Consider the following 20,724-nt stretch of genomic DNA (forward strand, 5'->3'; position numbering starts at 1 on the left):
AAGGAGCCGAAATTAGGGTCCTTCTAACCACCAATGGGGCAAAAGCCTACCCATCCTCGCCCCTCCTGGGGACCCCTCTCACGAGCGATTCCTCTGGCAAGAGGTGCGGACGCTCCTCTTCATCGGAGCTATACAGGAGGTACCTAAGGGCGAAACCTAATCCCCTGGGCGAAGGGAGGTCTCAGACCTACCCTAGACCTGCGGTAACTCAACAAGTCACGATGCAGAGTTCCGCATGGTACCCAGGGTGACCGTCATCCCATCCTGGGATCCCGGAGACTGGTACGCCGCCCTCGATATGAAGGGCGCGTATTTTCACGTCGCCATTTCTCTTCCACGCAGAAGGTACCCTCGGTTTGGGGCCTACCATCGTTATTCCCAGTATACGGCCCTCCCGGTTGGCCTCTATACAGCCCAGGGGTATTCAAAGTGCATGGCTGTAGTCACCGCCTTTCTTCGCCACTGTCGCATACACGTTCTCCGTATCTAGATGAGTGGCTCCTTCGTAGAACCACCGGGCCCAAAGTACCAGTCATGTGGGCATCGACATGAACCTATTCCTGGGTCCAGGCCTGATGATCAATAGTAAAATCCACTCTGATTCCCATACAGGGAAGGGAATTCATTGGGGCTGTCCTGGACTCCAGACTCGCACTTGCCTAGGTTTCCTGAGTCACATGGCTGTCTACACGTTTGCAACCAAACAGGCCAGGCTTCGCCTCTGTTCACTTCAATCATGGCTCACCTGGGTGTGCCACCCGGGCAGAGATGTCATACTCGTGGTCGGCTCGTTCCCCCCGAGCAGCCTAGGCTCCCTCCACCGGCAGTTGGCGTCCTCCCCGGTGCATCCGGGGATGCTGTTTCTTTCACCCCTCGGGGTCCCTCATGACAGACAGCCCATCTCTCGGCTGGGTGCGCACCTGGCGTAGTTTCGCACTCACGGCCTTCGGTCAGCGCAAGAGCTGGCCTTACACATCAATGTCCGAGAGCTGAGAGCAGTCTGCCTTGTGTACCAGGCGATTCAGCTGGCGGATCGCTTCAGCAGATCCTTCCTGTCTCACAAGTGGTGGTTTCCTCCCGTCTTTATCTATTCTGTTTCCAGAAGTGGGTCTTTCCCCGCATAGCCCTCCTCGCTCTTGCGAGAACGGGCAGAGAGAGAGAAATTCTCCTCGTTCCAAGGCCTCTCCCCAGGCTCGGTCTTGGAGGTTTTTCCTGAGGCCGTGGATCAGCCATCTACCGTACGCTTTCCACTGTCCCCGCCGGTCCACAAGGTCCTACTCAAACTCCGCAGGGACAGAGCGCCCCTGATCGGGATCGCTCCAGTGTAACCTGGGCAGCACTGGCACACCATGTTGCTACACCTGTCTGTAGCAACCCTCTTGGCGCAGACCCCATGATGCGGGATCACGGCAACCTTCACCACCCGCTCTTGTAATCCCTGCACCTCACAGCAGGACTCCTGCGTGGCTAAACCGATCCGAGTTACGTTGTTCGACCTCGGTTCTACGGGATTCTCAGGGGTGGTATAAAATCGTCCATTCGGTTGAAGTATCTGGCCGAGTGGAAGCGTTTTCTCATGCTGCTCCGAAACACGCAAGGTTTCTCCCGCCGAGCTCCCGCTCCATTCCATCTGGTTCCTCAGGGCTTGGCGCGTTTATACACTCCCCCAGTGGGGCCCCGCCATAAACCTGGCTCTTCAATCTGGTTCTAACCAGTTTTATGACTGCCCTATTCGAGCCAATGTCAACATGCTCGTTGATATAACTGTCCTGCAAGACAGTTTCCGGTAGCCTTTCCTGCGGCCACACGAGTCTCCGAGCTTCAGACTCTCACAATAGGCCCAAGGTATACTGTGTTCCTCAAGGACAGGGGCAGTTATTACCACGTCCAACCTGCCTCCCTAAGGAGGTGTCGGCCTTTTATATCTACCAGGATATCTTCCTTCCGGTCTTCTTTCCGAAGCCACTCTCTTTGCAAGGAGAGCAACGGTTGCCCTCCTTCGACATCTGTAGGGCGGTTGGGCTAATCATTCGGCTGATTTTGCTGAGTCCAGCTAAAGTTCTTAAGTTTTGTCTATCTTGACTAACCTAAATAATTTTGTGTCATCTGGAAATTTTGCCACTCAGCTGTTCACCCATTTCCATATAATTGGTAAATGTATTGTAACCCTTCTGCCGGGCCGAAACGATAGCAGCAAGGGCCGGGTTCAATACATAGGGGTCCCTTCCCCACAACATAATGCAAAACCAGCTCGAGCCCCCACCCAGTGACCTGGGAAAATCTTACACTCACCCCTGGGCGCCTCGAAGAGGCAATACTTCCCCTCTCGCAAGCACAGTCTTGGGGTAGCAGAAAAGGTTTAATTACATGACAAACAACAAGCATTAAATTGGGAAAATATCTCAGCTAGAGTTCATAGGTCAAACCGTGAGCAAAGACCCACTCCAGCAAATTGGGCCATGTCCTTCTCTCGGGGCCCTTGAGTCCAGCAACCCCCAAATCACCCACAGTCCCAAAAGTCCCACAATCCAAAAGTCTCTGTCCCGGGTCAGTGCAGCCCCAGAGCTCAAGAGTCTCTCTGCAGAGGTCCCCCTCCCCAGCCTGGGTAGAAAGGAGCACCTTACGTGGTTTCAGGGCCAACTGCCCTGCCTCTTCGTGGGGTTCTGCTTCCACTAGTCATCTCCGCAAACAGCTCAGCTCCGCTCGCTCTGTGGGCTGCTCCGCTCTGCCAGCTGCTCTGGTCCACCAGCTGTCTTGTGAGCCACTCCAGCCGTCCTCGCGAGCTGCTTGGCTCCACTCACCCAGTGGCTGCACAAACTGCTCCACTCTGCTCTGCCAGCTGCTCTGCTCCACAGTATGGCTTCAGGCTCCCCCACTCATTAGCACAGTACTCAGTGCTCTCAGCTCAGCAAGTCCAGCTCTTCAGTGATTCCAGCTCTTAGTGGGGGAGCCCCAGTACCAGTGAATTCAGCTCAGTAACCTGCATTTAGATTCTTAAGGGAATCAAAAGTTAACGCTGACATTCCACAGTGGAGAGAGGCATAGGTGGAACTGGTGCTTCTGGCTCACACAAGGAGCCTGCACCACCAAGTACCGATCTCTGTCCCCAGCCTCTCTCCCTTGACTGGGTTTTGGAACCCATGTCCCTTGTCTAGCAAGTGCTATTTAGTTGACAATGAAACCCTCTATCATAAGACAGTTTTGTAGTTCCTCGTTTACTTAATCGGGATGACAACATTTTATTGCTCCTGCCCCAATAACAACAAAATTGGGGCTCCCATAGCTGTGAAAATAACCATCCCAGGCTGCTTTGTGGTATGCTAAGTGGGGTGGGAGTGCCCATGCAAATAACTGAAATGCTAATGTGAACATTTGAAACTTCTTTCCGTACTCCCCATAATCTACCACCAGATGTCAGGGTAGAGCTCATCCTGACTCTGCTTACAGTATTAAGCAATACTAGTCCTTGTACAGAAACTTGGGACAGCACATTGTCAACTGGTCTGTAAGTAAAACATTTGCTACCATCCAATCATGCAGAGTTGCAGCTGATTTTCAGAGAATGCATATTAGTTTTAGCAGTTTAGCCACTTGATTTTTAAATTCCCTCAGAACTCTTGGGTGTATACCATGTGATCCTGGTGACTTGTTGCTCTTTAATTTATCAGTTGTTCCATACTAATTCTTTTGATACTTCAATCTTTGGTACTACCTCATTTTTGTTAATTGGATAGCATAGGCCTATGGCAGGTAATTCCCCCATATACTCTGTGGTTAGGACTGATATAAAGAAATAATTTTGTTTCTCTGCAATGACTTTATTATCCTCTTTATTGCTCTCTTTTCTCCCTGATTCTGGCTTCCTGTTTCTAGTATACTTAAATAATTTTTTTCTGCTTTAAGGGGTTACACATCATCTTTGTTATCTTATACTTAATAGTTTTGGAGCTAAGTCTAATGATTTTGACTTTTTTTTTTAACTTTAGTTATAGTGTCACTGTGTTAGTTATTGGTATGATTTCCCCTTAACTACCCACCAGTGGATGTTGAATTTAATTATATTGTGTTCCGTAATAGTTACACCAACCCTGTACGTTACTTAGGGCTAAACTGATCAAAGTGTCTCCTATTGTGTGCTCTGGAACTTGCTGTTCCAAAAAGCAACTAACTGCTTATAGCATTTGAAAGTTGTCGGCCTAAACCTTGTCTCCTTGGGACATTGCGTCAATTTATATGGGGGTAATTGAAGTCCTCCAATAACTGTTTTATTAGGCATAGGAACTACTTTGATCTTCTTCAACAATGTGCATTTACAGAGGCTGGTAGTATAATCTTACTAGTATAATTAAGTGTATTCTTCTGATTTGAGATTTATAGCTATACAAATCCTACTGTAAGTTCCTTTCCACTCAATCAGCAGTCCAAGAGACCTTGTCTAGACTAATGATAACATTAATATCTTTAAAAATATTTTAATGCAATATTTTTAAAGTCTCAGTGTGCAATAATCTTAATATGGGAGGACCTGAAAAAATGGATGTAGTGAGTAGGAAACTTCTGGAGGTTGCAATTGAGCCTTGAGAGTACAATACCAACAGATCCCCCTTCCTATCCCCCAAAGTCCAAAGGTTCCATATTCGTAGATTATGCCAACCCTAATTCTGTGGGTTTTCTTCCTTATAAATACGTTTTAAAAACACGAGTAGGTGAAATTCAGGGCCAGTCACCATAGATGTTGCCATGTCAGTAGCTGGAGCAGGAGGAGCACAGAATCTGAAAGACTTGAACTTTGGCTTTTGTGGATGAAGAGAAACCAATTTTAAACCTTCTTAATGTGTGTAGACTATAGTACCTTAATTATTTAAATCTATATGTATATTATGTTAATTACTTTGACTTGGACTCTTAAACGTTTTCTGTATTGGTTTCATTTTAGTACACCTTTTAAATACTTGGTATTATTTCTCCCCACTTCTGCACCCAACACACCAGCCAACCCACAGAACAAATGTGTCTCTAAAATAAGTGCCTTTCATAGTCATGATGTGATTTGAGGCATTACCACAGACAGAAAATCAATAAACCTTCAGTTTTGAAATTAGTCTCCCCTCTTTGCAGTTGAATACTAATAGGGAAAGTAGTTCATATTGTTCCCATCATTTTCAATAAGAAAATCTTTCCCTCTTTGAAAGGAATATATTGGCAGGGGCAAAGCCTTGAGAGTTCATTATTATAGCTGCAGTCTTTGAGGGCTACTGCAGAAAATAGTCTTCATACCTTGGCAATCTGAAGAGACTTTGACAACTCAACTTTGTCCAAAATTTGGATTTTGTAGAAACAAGCTTTTGCAGATCCAAAGACCTATGAGAAATATTTCCATTTATTTTATGTTTCACAATACGAGTTTAAGTAGACTTGTGTCTCTTTCAGTTTAGTGTGATACTGCCAAGGGCATTTTCACAACGACATTAATATTCACTTTTGTTGATTTTTTTAATTTTTGTTTTAGTTGGGTAAATCCATATTAGTTAAACTAAGTAATTTTTTCTGTATATTTCTGAAATCCATATTTCTTACATTCTTGTGAAAGGGACACTGAGATGTTGTGGGCACCATGCATGATTTAATGTAATTTAGCTTTTTCTCATATATTTTAATGGCGTTTTCCAATTTAAAAAGTCTGTGCTATCATCCAACATGAGTGAATTCTATTTTTAGACTTCATTTGTGTACAGCATTTCAGTTTCAAGTTCAGTGATTATAAAGTGAATAAAAATTATTAGATATATTTTGACATCCTTATGAATACTTTATTGCACAAGTAAACAAAAAGTCTGGATGGGGAGAAGGGGGTGATATCTGAAAATTGTAAAATCAGAGTTTACTAAAAACATGTTACTTGAGTTTATCTATGAATTTTTCAATAGGAGCCCTCCCAGGGCTGCAGAGGGACACTGACTAGCATGAGACTAGCTACAGAGACAGCTTTCAAAGGGAAATGTCTAGGAATATGTGAGCCCACTGCAGCTAGCTTCATGTGTAAAACACTGCAGCTTTAGACTGCCAGTTAGACAGCAGTCACTGGTCCTCCGGCGAAAGTGTGTCCATGCAGATAGTTGATTGGCAAGAAGTGATCCTACATGACAAGTAGTGGTTAGGCCATGCTTGATCCCTGGGCTAAGAAATACTCTGTGATATAAAAAATTACTTCAGCTGAATTTTTCTTATCACCTAACCGTTCTGGACTAATGTGATTTTCCTACGTTATTTTTGCCATTCTCACTGTTTACTAGATCATAAATTAGGTAGATAGAACAATCAAAACTAAAATGTACTACTATCGCCATACATTGTATTTCCCAAGGCCCCAGTCATCACTACATACCTTAAATTGATGACCATTTGTACTGAAAATTTTCAGTGGGTTAAATTGTCCTATATGTAAAACAAGATTGTCTGCCACTCACAAAAAGATGACATGTTGGAAGTGTAATAAGGGTACTTTAGACCTGTTCATTGGGTGTTCTTTCTGTACTACTGGCACTCAAGACTTCTGATGTTTCCAAGGAGATGATGTAATATAAAGCCAACAATCTGTTGTTGTCTCCCTGTCTGAAGTAGTCTCCAGGCAGGCAACCAAAGCAACATTTCTAACTAAGATACTCTGTAGAGTCAAGTTTCTGAAGTAAATGCTTTTGATATTTATTGTCAAGAGGGCCTAATAGAGTTAAAACTATCCTGAGCTATTAAACCTGACTTCAGAATAAGAAGAGTTGAGGAAATTCAGTCATTCCCGTCTCCATAAAGAACAGACCAAAATCTGTTTTTCCCCCTGTATATGGTGAAGTTCCTTTTCTAAATATTAGATTCTCTAAACTGTTTTCTCAGGTGCTTATTACCAAGAAAAGTCCCAATAGTCCCATGGCTACAAGTTCCTTTACCAAGATGTGTGTCTCTTTTCTTCAGTAACTCCTGCCCGACCTCTCAGGGTCTATGCTGAAGAGTCAGGATATTAGCCATCGTGGGAGATAATGACTCATATAGGTTTTTAAATTCCTTGTTCTGCTGCTGCTCTTGTCACCCCATGGAAAAATCCAACACAAGAAGCAGTTTCAAGGAAAAGAGTGCAAATGACAAAAAAACAGTGACTCTTATGTCCAGATAGATTTCAGTGTCTTACTCCAAGGACTGCCTACACAAGAGAGCTCTTTAGGGTCTTCCTGATTTCATTATGTAACAGCATCAAAAATTGACAGGATGAACACAGAACCCAGTGGTCTAGTTTGACTGATTTTCATGGAAGTCCATTTCCTGGTAAAATAACCAATTTTTACAACTGAATATTTTGCACATTATTAAAATAATAATATGGATGTAATGACCAGTGTTAATTTACTACAAATGTTACTAATTTTATGTCTTTTAGTGCACTTAATTCCAGTCAACCCAGTCAAGGAAAATGGGCTGAACCCTAAGAGCCGAAAGAGAATAATGCCTGATCCTCTGACCGAACCCCCTGCAATTGATCCTATTTATGAAGCTCGTGTTTACTGTAACATTCCTAGCATAACTGAACGCAGCATGGAAGGTAGGCCGTGAGACATGATGTAGGCAATTGACAGAGTTTATTTCATTATTAGGTCCTACATGTTGGCACTGGAAATGGTGATTTTAAGTGTGCATTATAAATGCTTTAGAACTTGGAGCTAGCCAGAAAAATCTTGACTGGCTGCTGAAATATATTCAGTTGCCAGAAATGCTCAATTCCTTCTTCCTCTCGTTGTGTATTTTGATTTTGGAGTTGGTCGTTAAAGGAGATCTACAAAGGTTCTTCTGACAGTTAAATTGTTTGTAAGCTCTACAGAGAACGGGGGTACAGGGAGAGAAAATATAGATTGTAGCTGTTGTTTAAAAATATTTAGCATTTTGTTGGAAACAGTGTAATCACTTCCTAGTGGTGTGAAATTTGAACATGTTAACGCTGAAGTCTCAAACTGGGACGCAAGCAATTGGGGTGCTTCCCCAGAAATGACAGGTTAGGTTGGTGGGAACCATGGAAAGAGATAATGATGGGAGGGGAAAGAAGCCTCTATCTTTAGTTGAGGAAGGCACTTTTTGGACTGTTCACCCCATAGTATAGCTCACCCCAAAGCATCTTAAATCACTATACGTTTGTATTGTCCACTAATGTCAGTTAAGTGCTTATATCAGTCAGTCCCCTTAGAAATTAAACCTAAGGTAAAGATAAAAAAACAATACTTTGATCCAAAGTAGTCCACATTTGGTGATTTTCTAGGCATGCTGAAAAAGTCATCTGCTGAATTGGGTTTGTGGAGAGGGCTGTGGGTATGCTTCCCAGAATGATTAAAGAAGGGGAGGAAAGGAGCCTTATGATGGTAGAGTTTCTTTTTGAATAATTATTCTAACATTTCTGGGGTTCTATTGTAGTATTATGTGTTGGACACCTAGAGCCTTTATAGATTTTTTTATTATTATTATTTAAATTGAAATAAATACTTCGGGACAAAGGACTGTCTCTCCTCCATATTCTCTAAGCACTGAATACAATGTTGAAAAACAACAAATAATTAACAATAATGCATGCTTTTTTACTTGGAATAGAAGAATTGGAAAACATATGGAGAGGATTAAGATTGATGTTTAATTTTACTTCTTCCTTCCACATAGGTCATGCACCCCATTATTTTAAGCTTGTGTCTGTCCATGTGTTGATTCGCCATGGGGATAGATACCCACTTTATGCCATTCCCAAAACAAAAAGACCAGAGATCGACTGTACATTGGTGTCTAGCAGGTAAAGGTCCTGGATTTTACCATTTCTCTCTCCATGTTGATATTTACTGTAACATTTCCAAATGTGTGAGAGCTGAGGCATGGTGCATGAACAAAATTAGAGAGAGAGAAATGACTTTTGTTGTAGTTATGCATCCAGTGTGTAAAACAGTTTTCTGGGAATGGTTGATTGTATCTTCACTCATCCATGAACAGTTGTCCAATTTTTATTATTATTCATGTAGCAGTCTGTTGTTTTGCAGTCTCTTTTGCATGTCTACTGCTTGGATAAAGTTAGAGGGTCATTGAATTATCAAAAAATCTATTGTGTTAGCTACACTCAAAATAGTTCGTTTGTCATTGAAAAGATGGCTTCTATCGTAGCAGGCCCCGTGCATTAAGATGCTATTTAATCTCTTCATTTGGTCCTTATAAATGTAAAAATCAAATGATATAATAGTGCACAGATGCATATGAATATTTTTCACACAGATTATATTAATGAATCATTTTGGTTGGGATCAATTGGACAAAAGTGTAGAAATTCCAAGTTATGGTTTTTCCAACTGTAATTCAGTTCACTCATCCGTGTATAGGTTTTGTATTAACATATATTAATATTAAGATAAATGACTTAGTTTTAATGGCCAATTTGTTGTCATTTTGTATGAGATTCATAGTTTCAATTTCTTGAATTTGGAGCAATTTTAAATTTTAACCCTAATATATTAAAAGGTAATTCAGATGATTTTTCAAAGTGACAGAACCATAGACTTCTTCAAAAAACTCTACTTTAAAAATTAAGATATTTAGATATTGTCTTCACTTTCAAGGCCCTTCACAATTTACCTCCATCCTACTTCTCATCTACCATTCACAGTTGAGATGTCACTGCCCACCTCCAGTTGGCCCACTATGCCAGCTTCTATCATGCACTGCTTAAATTTTCAAACAATCACCTGTCTATTTCTCCCATTCTGCCTCTCAGTTTTGGGAGGAGCTCCCTGTAAACATCCACGAAACTACTTAATTATCCTCCTTAAAAAGTTCTCCTTTTCCATGATGCCTACAAAAAACTTGACAGTGGTTAGAGACCACTGCCTGTCTTGCTGACCAGTATTTTTTCCTTGTATTCCCCATCTGTCTGTATCCATCTGGGGGTCTCTTGACTTATACTTATACTTAAATTTGGGGTAGGGACTGTCTTTTTATTCTGTGTCTGTACAGCGCCTAACACAGTGGGGTCTTGGTGTATGATTAAGGCTAGGAGGCATTACAGTAATACAGATAATAAATCTTATGATTAGCATGTTATGTTTAAATAAAAATATCCTATTCTGTTTCCAGTTCAGAGCAGCACATATTCTTAGGGATCATCTATCTTCATCTGCAAATCCTGGGCTACATCTGCTTATAAAGAACCAAAACCAATTTAATTGAATATCTACACTACGTACAGTGCCTCTTTCAAATTTTAAAAACCTCTTGTCCCTTATCTAAATGAAGCATTAGAGATTGACTGCTTTTTCCACATCAATAGGAAAGAATTTCCATCTCAGTTAATCAAATCTGCTTTCCTGCATGATAACAATAAATTGCAATCTCTGTTCAGTGAGTTCAGATCCAGCCTCTGCTATAGAAATTTTGAAACTTCTAAAAATATTTATATGCCACATGTATAAGTTACCCTTGATTTTCATTTCTTAACATTTATCCTTAGTGTCGAAGAGATAAATAATACTTTTTCTTCAGTTTAGTTTCTTTTTTCATTGAATATCTTTTTGGGGCGGGGTGAGTGGGGGGAGATTGCACATCTGTCTTTTTAATTTGAGCTCTTTGAGGTAAACAGATACAATGCCACTATTCAAAAATTACTGTTTACCAACAGTTACCCCACAGTGCTATTTGAGATGCCAGGGTCAAAGCTAAAGTAAAAAAGAAATATATAGTATGTCAGTTACCTCTGTGTAGTAAATATTTTAATGACAACCACTTAATTTGAATGCTTGGTGCTTTTATTTCACATTATAAGGCTGTCTACAGCCTAGCACTTCCACTGGTAGCAGGTCCAATTCCGGTTGCAGACATTCTCTGAGTGTTGCTGCTACTTTTGTCAGCAACATTTGTTCTTTTTTACTTTAGGTAGTGCTCAGTGATATGAGAGGTGCAGTATGGAACAATCAAAAGTGGACATTAGAAACATACAGTATAAAAAGACTTCACCCTAGTTTGTTTGTTTTTTACTTATGTTGTACTTGAGTCATTGGTGGTGATTGAGTTCCCAAAAGACACAATTTTCCCCAGTGAGCATTCTGAGGTTATGTCCACACTCAAAACCCGCAGGAGCAAGTCTCAGAGCCTGGGTCTACAGACTTGGGCCCACGCTATGGTGCTAATAACAGCTGTGTAGGTGTTCTGGCTCAATCTCTGAAACCCACCCTTTCCCAGGGCTTCAGAGCCCGAGTCTGAATATCCACACAGCTGTTCTTAACACTGGAGCCTGAGCCAGGCTCTGAGACTCGCTGCCACAAGTTTTGAAATGTAGTGTAGACGTACCCTCAAAATTTTGAAAGCTGAAAGTAAAAACAAAAAATGAATGCCCAACATAAATATCCTTTTCTATCAGTCGGTAGTTTGCTATGCATATTGATTACCTGAGACAGAATGAATAGCTGCAATATATTTTTGTTAATTATTTCTTCAGATATATTTGTCCTTCTGTAAAGTTGGGACTACCTGACTCTTTCCATGATACTCACAGTCCATGGTGAGGGGTGTTGAGGTCAGTGTATCCAAAGCAACGTACGAAAGCTAAGTGTTATTAAGTAATGTCTTGCAAAACTTCTTTGTCTTTCTCTTTCTTTCTTCACTGTGACAGGTTTGTGGGCCAGAGTAGCAGAGAATTTGACTACAAATCCCATTTGGACCAGGGCTGGGTTTTTGCAAGGTTTCCAGTACTTCCTAGCAATTACTAGAGTTCCAGATATCCTCATGAAACTGCCAAATGCAATGAAAATTAAACCTCTCCTAACCTGAAAATAGATGCAGTTTAATGTAAGGAGTAGGATAAGTTAGTTCATTATTTGACATAGTTCTCACATCCTGGTTATATGTGTAAAAATATTTCTTGTAAAACAATTTTTCTTGATACCGTATGTCACCACTGAGGGCAACTCCACCTGTGTTTTCTCTCAGTGGTCTGGCAAGCGTGCCTACTCTCAGGTTTCCAGCTCCCCAGCCATTGCCTTTTTTTGGGTGGAGACCACATCTCACTCCCTTCTGCCTACACTGTGTTAATACTAGCAAAGACAACCTGCCTAAACAGACCTGTCTGCTCTCTCAGTGGTTACAGATGTAATTGCTACAGTTATAAGGTACCACACAGTACTTCTTTTCTCAGCCTACTTTAGTCTTAAGGTAAAAAAGCATTAGAGAAATCACAGTAAAAACACTAAAAGAACCTACAGCTTGCTAATAAGCTTACCAGACATCACCTCAGTTTTAACATAGGTTCTGGCAGGATAAATCCTTCAACACCCCACCCTAGGGGAGTCCTTGTGATTACCAGTCCATCACAGCTTCAGCTCAGAATAAAGCACACTCATGACATGTTTAGTTTTCCCTTTGTACAGTTCAGGCATCTTTGATCTAGAATTACCAGAAGCAGGTAATTGGTACGCAATGGGTCTCTCTGTCCATAGGTGCTGACTCCGTGGGTGGTCCGGGGCTGGAGCACTTATAGGGAAAAATTAGTGGGTGCTCTGCACCCACCAGCAGCCAAGCTTCCGGCCCCGCCCCACCCCACCTCATCTCCTCCCCCAAGCACGACGCATCCCCACTCCTCCACCTACCTCCTAGCGCTTGCAGCCGCCAAACAGCTGTAGCAAGCTCCGGGAGGGAGGGGGAGGAGGGGGTGGGGCTGGGATTTGGGGAAGGGGTTGGAATGGGGGCGGAGTTGGGCTGGGACTTTGGGGAAGGGGGCAGGATGGGCAGGGCAGGGGTGGAGTCGGGCGGGGCCGGAGGCAGAGGGGGGGTCGAGCACCCACCTGCGCCAGTAGAAGTCGGCGCCTATGTCTCTCCCCAGGGCATATCTTCAAATGGTTGGCTTTAAAGTGGCTCATTTGCGTTTCCCAGGTATTTCCTAGAAAATCCACTTCATAGGTACTGTTCCAAAAAAGTCCATTGAAGTGTCTAATACCTTCCAGAGATTGCATTAGTTAGTCTCCTAGCGAAGGTACATACATACAATCCCACAATAACACATACATAATTGCAATTTTAATACAGTGGACCCCAAAGATGTTAAACTTAATTCAGTGAAGTTTAACCTAATTCAATTAAGTTCATTAATGATATTTCAAGTTATTGTCAGTGTCACACTATTGATTTTTAAAGAGAAAAATCTTTTAAATTAAGTTTGAGCATTTTGCACTTAAAGAAGCCTGATCATACTGCAGTTTGAAAACCTGTTATGCTAGTATATTTTAGAACTTGAGCTAGTGCTGGCTGCAATTCAGCGAAAACCAGAAGCTTTATTGTTACTGTCCACTCAGCAGTGCAAGGGTCAAGAGCAGAGATGTCAGCAGGATTGTATGAATTGCAGTGTTTTCTTGTAGGCTCTGGAGTCCAGTGCCAACGGTATAGATGCATGGGTGTTGCTTCCTCCACATGTCACTCAGGCAAGAACTGACCAGCAGATGAGTAAGCATTAAGTTACTCCTCCAAGCAGCACACAAGATCTCTATTTTCCTTCCCAGCCAGTTCTTCCTGCTCCTGCATTGTAGAATCAGGCAGAGAGGTGGTACTGTGGTACTTTTTAAGGGTAGTAGAGCAGGAATTTGGATGGATTTAATTTGGTTTTTAGGTTTGTCATTCTAACATGTAAGCTTCTGGTCTCAGGAAATATATAAGATGCCTTCCTGCATGTCCCCCATGCCTCCAGCATAAGCAGCACATGTGGTTTTGTCTTTGGAGCCAGACTGCCTCACCCCTTCAGAGTCTAAGTGGTTTTTATGTAACTAATGTCTGGACAGTGGGTATTGTGATATTCCTTGTCTCCCTGACTGGATAGTTTTGAGTAGTTCAATTTAATGAAACTATTAGCCGAGTCCCAGACCTTGTCCTGCTTCAATTCTTTGCCCTTCTGATTATATTAAAATCAGTGACTTTAGTAATCTTGCATGATGGGGATGTTGCTAACATACATAGGATTTCTTCAGGCCCTTCCTGTCCAGCTGAGCCTCATATCTAATTAGTCCTTGCCCCCTGGCTGCTCCTCCAGTTACAGTGTAGGTGGTTAACTAGTCTACGTAGCCACCTTAACCCCTTCAAGCCTTGTGTGGGATGGACACTCTATCACAACTAGATTACTTTTTTTAGTCAAATAGGATATCTGACTGCATAAGAAAAACAACCTGGAGGTAGGTATATGTCCTGAAATTGGCAATATTTAAGATATTGCCTTCAGTAGCAGGCAGTGCTATAACCAAGCATGAATAATTAAACAGTAACCATATAGCTGACTAAGCTAATACTCTGGATGACTCCGCAAAGAATTGCGCATGCACAATCTGTTTTGCTCCATCAGTGCATCTGCTGTAGCAGCAGGAAGAAAATGTACTTCAGAAGGCCCTTCAGACTTTATTTAGGTTATCATTCTTCTATTCTGTAATACAGCCTAAATTATTTATGGGGGAAAAAAATGGACATAAGATCCTCTTCCATAACCATGTCAAGATAATCTCAGCATTGTCTCCATTGGTGGTCGTGAAGTTATGCCATTATTAAAGATTTTTTTAAACATTATTTCGTTTAACGTTTTAAAAGAGAAACAGAAAATGTTAAGGCCTTTTCCCCTCCTTTTGTATAAAGCAGCCCCACTTCTAAAGCATTTATTCCTTCTTAGGCATGGAAAATTCAGGGTAGAACAGAAGTAAACAAAACATTAGTCAATACCAGGACTCCATGTGGTATGTATAATGTTGCATTAAGAAGCAGAAGATTCAAATAATCATTTTCACTGTCTTATAGCAAAGAAACTGTTATAGAAAAGATCATGGGCAGAAATTTTTGGAAAACAAATTACTTGCACACCCTCACTTTGGAAGGGAACATGAGTATTAATCTCTTTGGTTGTGATTTATCACTGGTATAGTCAAGGGAGAGGTGCAGTGCCTGAGTGGTTAAAGCACTCAACTACAGTCCTGAAGGTTGTGGATTTGAGTGTCACACACTCTCACGCAGAAAGACCATCTCCAGTTCACCTAACTACAAAATGGGTACCTGATCCATCGGGTTAGGGTAGTCAGATGTGATGCTGGCCACATCACTCCCTAGTGTACCATTGGCTGTGAAACTGATGTGCTTTAACTGCACCAGTCCTATGAGCCATTGACTTGTGGGTACTTTGATAGTCAAGGGTCAATTTAGTTTAATGCACATACATTTTTTCAGGAATTTTAACTTTTATCTTGTTAAAATATGGAATATTGTATGAAAGGTGCATGCTATTTTGTGAAAAATGTCTTATATAATGTTCAGAAAAATATTTGGCTGTGTACAGGTTCAAATATGTACTGTTACTGTGTTTAGAAAGTTAGATACAGTTTAAAATTGCATAGTATTATTTACCCCACATATGTTACATTTTTTAAATATGTCACAGTGAATTATTACAATTAAACTTAAAGGGCTCGTGGATACTGTATTGAATCCTCAAAAAATCAGAGCTGTCTCTTGACCAATAGTTCTGTTAATTTGCTCCATCCAGTTTTGAGATGTTAAAGTATAAAACTTAGGTAAAAGGACCGATTAATCAATCAGGATTCTAATCACTTAACTACATGGGCAAAGATAGGTAAGTATGGATTGATCCATTCTAAAAATTTTCCATGTGATTAGACAGTCAGTTTCCAATATCTCAAACATTATGCCCTAAGCATTTATTTATTTATTTATTTTAGTCAGATAATTTATAGTGTAAAAAAATAACCTTGTTGTTTGAGGATATGTCAGACCAAAATCCACTGTTGGTGAGCATGTGCCTTCTACATATGAGTTTGGCTTCTTTTGAATAGCAGAGTCTGGTGGGACCGGGCACATGCCCTGTGTTTCCCTGCCCCGTTTTCCCGTGCCAGGGCATAAAAGACAAAGTAGTCCTCTCTGTTCCCTCTTTGCACCTTTTGGCAGCAAGATGGAACCCAGCAAGTGTCCGACTTGTTGCTACTCTTCTTAGAGACTACAGTTAGTTTTTTTTCAACTATTCTCAGTTAAGAAAAGTTAATCTTCACACTTCTATTTCCTTAATTTGGACATAACAAAATAAAGCAGCAAACATTGGTCACGTCCTCCTCCACATATGCCCTGGAGCACATGACTTATGAGGAGAGGCTGAGGGAACTGGGATTGTTTAGTCTGCAGAAGAGAAGAATGAGAGGGGACTTGATAGCTGCTTTCAACTACCTGAAAGGGGGTTCCAAAGAGGATGGACCTAGACTGTTCTCAGTGGTAGCAGATGACAGAACAAGGAGTAATGGTCTCAAGTTGCAGTGGGGGAGGTTTAGGTTGGATATTAGGAAAAACTTTTTCATTAGGAGGGTGGTGAAGCACTGGAATGGGTTACCTAGGGAGGTGGTGGAATCTCCTTCCTTAGAGGTTTTTAAGGTCAGGCTTGACAAAGCCCTGGCTGGGATGATTTAGTTGGGAATTGGTCCTGCTTTGAGCAGGAGGCTGGACTCCTGAGATGACCTCCTGAGGTCCCTGCCAACCCTGAGATTCTATGATACCTGGGATGCGATTCTCCCCTAGGCAAGAAAGGCACTAACTATGTCTGCCTTTGATGTGAATCAGTCCGTCACAAGACGGGCAAGTTTGCCTGATGGTTTGAGTCTGCCGTGAGGTATAGCTCTTGGCACAAAGCACCTCCCTCCACTTACCCCCCTAATCATTTTTGTTGCCCTCCGCTGGACTCTTTCCAATTTTTCCACATCCTTCTTGTAGTGTGGGGCCCAAAACTGGACACAGTACTCCAGATGAGGCCTCACCAATGTTGAATAGAGGGGAATGATCACATCCCTTGATCTGCTGGCAATGACCCTACTTATACAGCCCAAAATGCCATTAGCCTTCTTGGCAACAAGGGCACACTGACTCATATCCAGCTTTTCGTCCACTGTAACCCCTAGGTCCTTTTCTGCAGAACTGCTGCCTAGCCACTCAGTCCCTAGTCTGTAGCGGTGCATGGGATTCTTCCGTCCTAAGTGCAGGACTCTGCACTTGTCCTTGTTGAACCTCATCAGGTTTCTTTTGGCCCAATCCTCTAATTTGTCTAGGTCCCTCTGTATCCTATCCCTACCTCCAGCATATTTACCACTCCTCCCAGTTTAGTGTAATCTGCAAACTTGCTGAGAGTGCAGTCTAAGCCATCCTCCAGATCATTAATGAAGATATTGAACAAAACCGGCCCCAGGACCGACCCTTGGGGCACTCTGCTTGACACTGGCTGCCAACTAGACATGGAGCCGTTGATCACTACCCACTGAGCCCGACAATCTAGCCAGCTTTCTATCCACTTTATAGTCCATTCATCCAGCCCATACTTCTTTAACTTGCTGGCAAGAATACTGTGGGAGACCGTATCAAAAGCTTTGCTAAAGTCAAGGAATAACACATCCACTGCTTTCCCCTCATCCAGAGACCCAGTTATCTCCTCATAGAAGGCAATTAGATTAGTCAGGCATGACTTGCCCTTGGTGAATCCATGCTGACTGTTCCTGATCACTTTCCTGTCCTCTAAGTGCTTCAGAATTGATACCTTGAGGACCTGCTCCATGATTTTTCCAGGGACTGAGGTGAGCCTCACTGGCCTGTAGTTCCCTGGATCCTCCTCCTTCCCTTTTTTAAAGATGGGCACTACATTAGCCTTTTTCCAATCATCTGGGACCTCCCCCGATCGCCATGAGTTTTTAAAGATAATGCAATCACATCCGCCAGCTCCTTCAGCATCCTCGGACGCAGCGCATCCGGCCACATGCACTTGTGCTCGTCCAGTTTTTCTAAATAGTCTTGAACCACTTCTTTTTCCACAGAGGGCTGGTCACCTTCTCCCCATACTGTGCTGCCCAGTGCAGCAGCCTGGGAGCTGACCTTGTTTGTGAAGACAGAGGCAAAAAAATCATTGAGTACATTAGCTTTTTCCACATTCTCTGTCACTAGGTTGCCTCTTTCATTCAGTAAGGGGCCCACACTTTTCTTGACTTTCTTCTTGTTGGCTAACATACCTGAAGAAACCCTTCTTGGTACTCTTAACACCTCTTGTTAGCTGCAACTCCAAGTGTGATTTGGCCTTCCTGATTTCACTCCTGCATGCCTGAGCAATATTTTTATACTCCTCCCTGGTCATTTGTCCAATCTTCCACTTCTTGTAAGCTTCTTTTTTGCGTTTAAGATCAGCAAGGATTTCACTGTTAAGCCAAGCTGGTCGCCTGCCATATTTAGTATTGCTTTCTACATATCGGGATGTTTTTTTCCTGCAACCTCAATAAGGATTCTTTAAAATACAGCCAGCTCTCCTGGACTCCTTTCCCCATCATGTTATTCTCCCAGGGGATCCTGCCCATCAGTTCCCTGAGGTAGATGCTCTGTGTGAAAATCCTTCTCTAGGTTCCGCAAATCCAGGGACGCTCAGCTCAAGTTACATCTGCTAGAGCAGTCCACACTGGTCACTTTGGACTCTGACGTGATGGTATCTACAAGAGTGTAGCTGGAAAAGTCACCGTTGGCCAGCGCTTCCTTGAGCACATGCCATGCTCTGGGATCAGAAAGTGAAAGGAAGGCAAAGAGGATACCCGCAAAGCCAGCACTGGTGTATTTGATGCTCATGACCCTTGGCATCAGTGAAATCCTTATCGTGATGAACCAGGGTACAATCCAGACTAATGAGCAGCTATGTCACCCCTACCCTGCAGCCTTGGGTGCCTTATAATGCCTTCCTGAAGTAGCTTCCACCTGGGCTGGTCACAAACAGCCTTCTAGTATGCAAGCCATGCCCTGAGTGTCTGTGTCTAACTGCAGCCTTCCAGCTACACTTGGTTTACACTCTACTTCTCACCAGCCTTCGTCATATTGCAGGGTGAACCCAACACAGTCTTAGATGTCCCCCCAGAAATGCAAGTCCTGTACTGCACAGCCCTCTCCTGGACAGCACAAGTTATATCAGGTTCATTATTTCTTTGAAAAAATATTGTACACACAACTTGTCATCCCAAATGAAATTTCCCAGACATTTCAATTTAAACACACTGGATTAGATAAAACATGTTTAACTACAAAGAGAGATTTTAAGTGAGTACAGGTAATGAGGCCAGGGCCGCCGAGAGCGGGTTTGGGCCCTGGTGAAAATTTTTTTTCCAGGCCCCCTCAGCAAGGGCAGACCGGCTAAACAGGGCCGATGAAGCCGGGCCCCGGGCCCCCTTCCAGACCGCCAGGCCCTGGTAATTTTGTAACACCTCCCCCCCCCCCCCCCGTTGGCCCTGAATGAGGCATAAAAGTCACAAATTGTTACAAGAAAAATAAAGTAAGATGTTTACTAATACCTAACTTAACAAACTATCAGATGCAAGCAGAGTTTCTCACTCTATGCTTTCAGCAGTCTTGCTGACCAAACTCTGTAGGTCAGGATCTCTTCTCCCAGAGTCCCTCGCTTGCTTTCATTTTCGCTTCAGGTACAGTGAATGTGATGGGCAGGGAGAGAGAGAGAGGGCTGCCTTGTGATGTTTGTCCCTCCTTTTATAGTTTCAGTGTGCCCTTGAAAAACATCAAATCCTAATGTAGAGCAGGAAGACACCCACTGGAAGGACCTACTCAGCTAAATGAAAGCGGTTATCAATATGGGCAGCCCAGCAGGGACTTGAACTAGGGCAGGTATCAGAACCAAAGATCCTGGACTACTTACAGCACTTGAAACAGCTGCCCTTCCGTTCAGCTCAGTTAAGGCCTGCTTTTCATCAGTCTCTGCTTGTCATCCATCTGTGCAGTTGTGTTTGGTCTCTTCTCACCCAGCAATAGTGAGGTTTCTCTAGGGTCTCTCACTTACTCAGTGGTCAGAGAACTTACCTCTGTCTAGAAGCTCAGTTTAGTCCTCTTCACAGAGCCTCCCTTTGAACCTCTTTTGGAATGTGCTCTGTCTCCTCTCACTCTGCAGACTGTCTTTCTAGTTGCTGTAACTTAAACCAGAAGAGCTTCAGGTGCTTGTAACTGAACCTTCCAGAATGATAAGGTGATGCTGAAATATCACCCAAAATTCATCGGCAGGTGGTTTTAGAATGTCATGTTCATCAGTCAAGCTACTGTCTTCTCCTCTAAGCCACACTTTGCACCAGGAGAGAGGATATTGCACACTCTGGGTGTTTCCAGGACCTTACTTTATTACATCAGCAGAACAAAACAGTTCAGACTGTCCCACTGGTTGTATCCGGCAATACAGCTTTTTTTTTTTTTTTTTTTCCGAATGGTCAGGCCATCTGATCACGGATGTGATCAAAACGGTTAATACAGTGTATCTCATTGTGTAACCAGTTAGCTGGTGTACTTCTCCCACTAAACATTGCAGTTCACTCCACCAGAACACAAGCCCCATTGTCTGCCTGCTTCAGAAATGTACTAATATCAGAAACCTATGAAGCAGCACCCTGGATTAACCCACCATGCCTTTGAGATAGCCGCCTGGTCAGATGTTAAGTTCAGGAGAGGTATACTGCAATCTCTGTTTCACTGATGTGGCCCAGGCGCCTCATCCCACCCTCTGGAGATGATACTGCTCGCCAGTCACTACTGTGGGATCCACACTTACATGTACACTAAGAAGGAAGAATGGTTACTTTGCTCTACAGTAACTGGTTCTTTGAATTGGTGTCCAAGTGCATCCTACAATGC

General features: G+C 42.8%; 1 protein-coding gene across 8 annotated transcripts in view; it reads left to right on the forward strand.

Annotated features, from left to right (window-relative positions):
• PXYLP1 (2-phosphoxylose phosphatase 1) overlaps window positions 1-20,724 on the forward strand; it is a 142,328-nt gene that overhangs the window by 85,160 nt on the left and 36,444 nt on the right. For 6 of the 8 annotated variants that reach the window (XM_045031232.1, XM_045031227.1, XM_045031231.1 and 3 more), the window contains 2 exons: window positions 7,427-7,588; window positions 8,689-8,815. In XM_045031232.1, the coding sequence (XP_044887167.1) occupies window positions 7,427-7,588; window positions 8,689-8,815 (289 nt within the window). Of the gene's footprint in view, window positions 1-6,617; window positions 6,686-6,714; window positions 7,315-7,426; window positions 7,589-8,688; window positions 8,816-20,724 lie in introns of those variants that run through there. The other 2 variants (XM_045031233.1, XM_045031234.1) reach the window with 2 other exon arrangements.

Source organism: Mauremys mutica, chromosome 9, assembly GCF_020497125.1.
Source record: "Mauremys mutica isolate MM-2020 ecotype Southern chromosome 9, ASM2049712v1, whole genome shotgun sequence".
Lineage (NCBI taxonomy): Eukaryota > Metazoa > Chordata > Testudines > Geoemydidae > Mauremys > Mauremys mutica.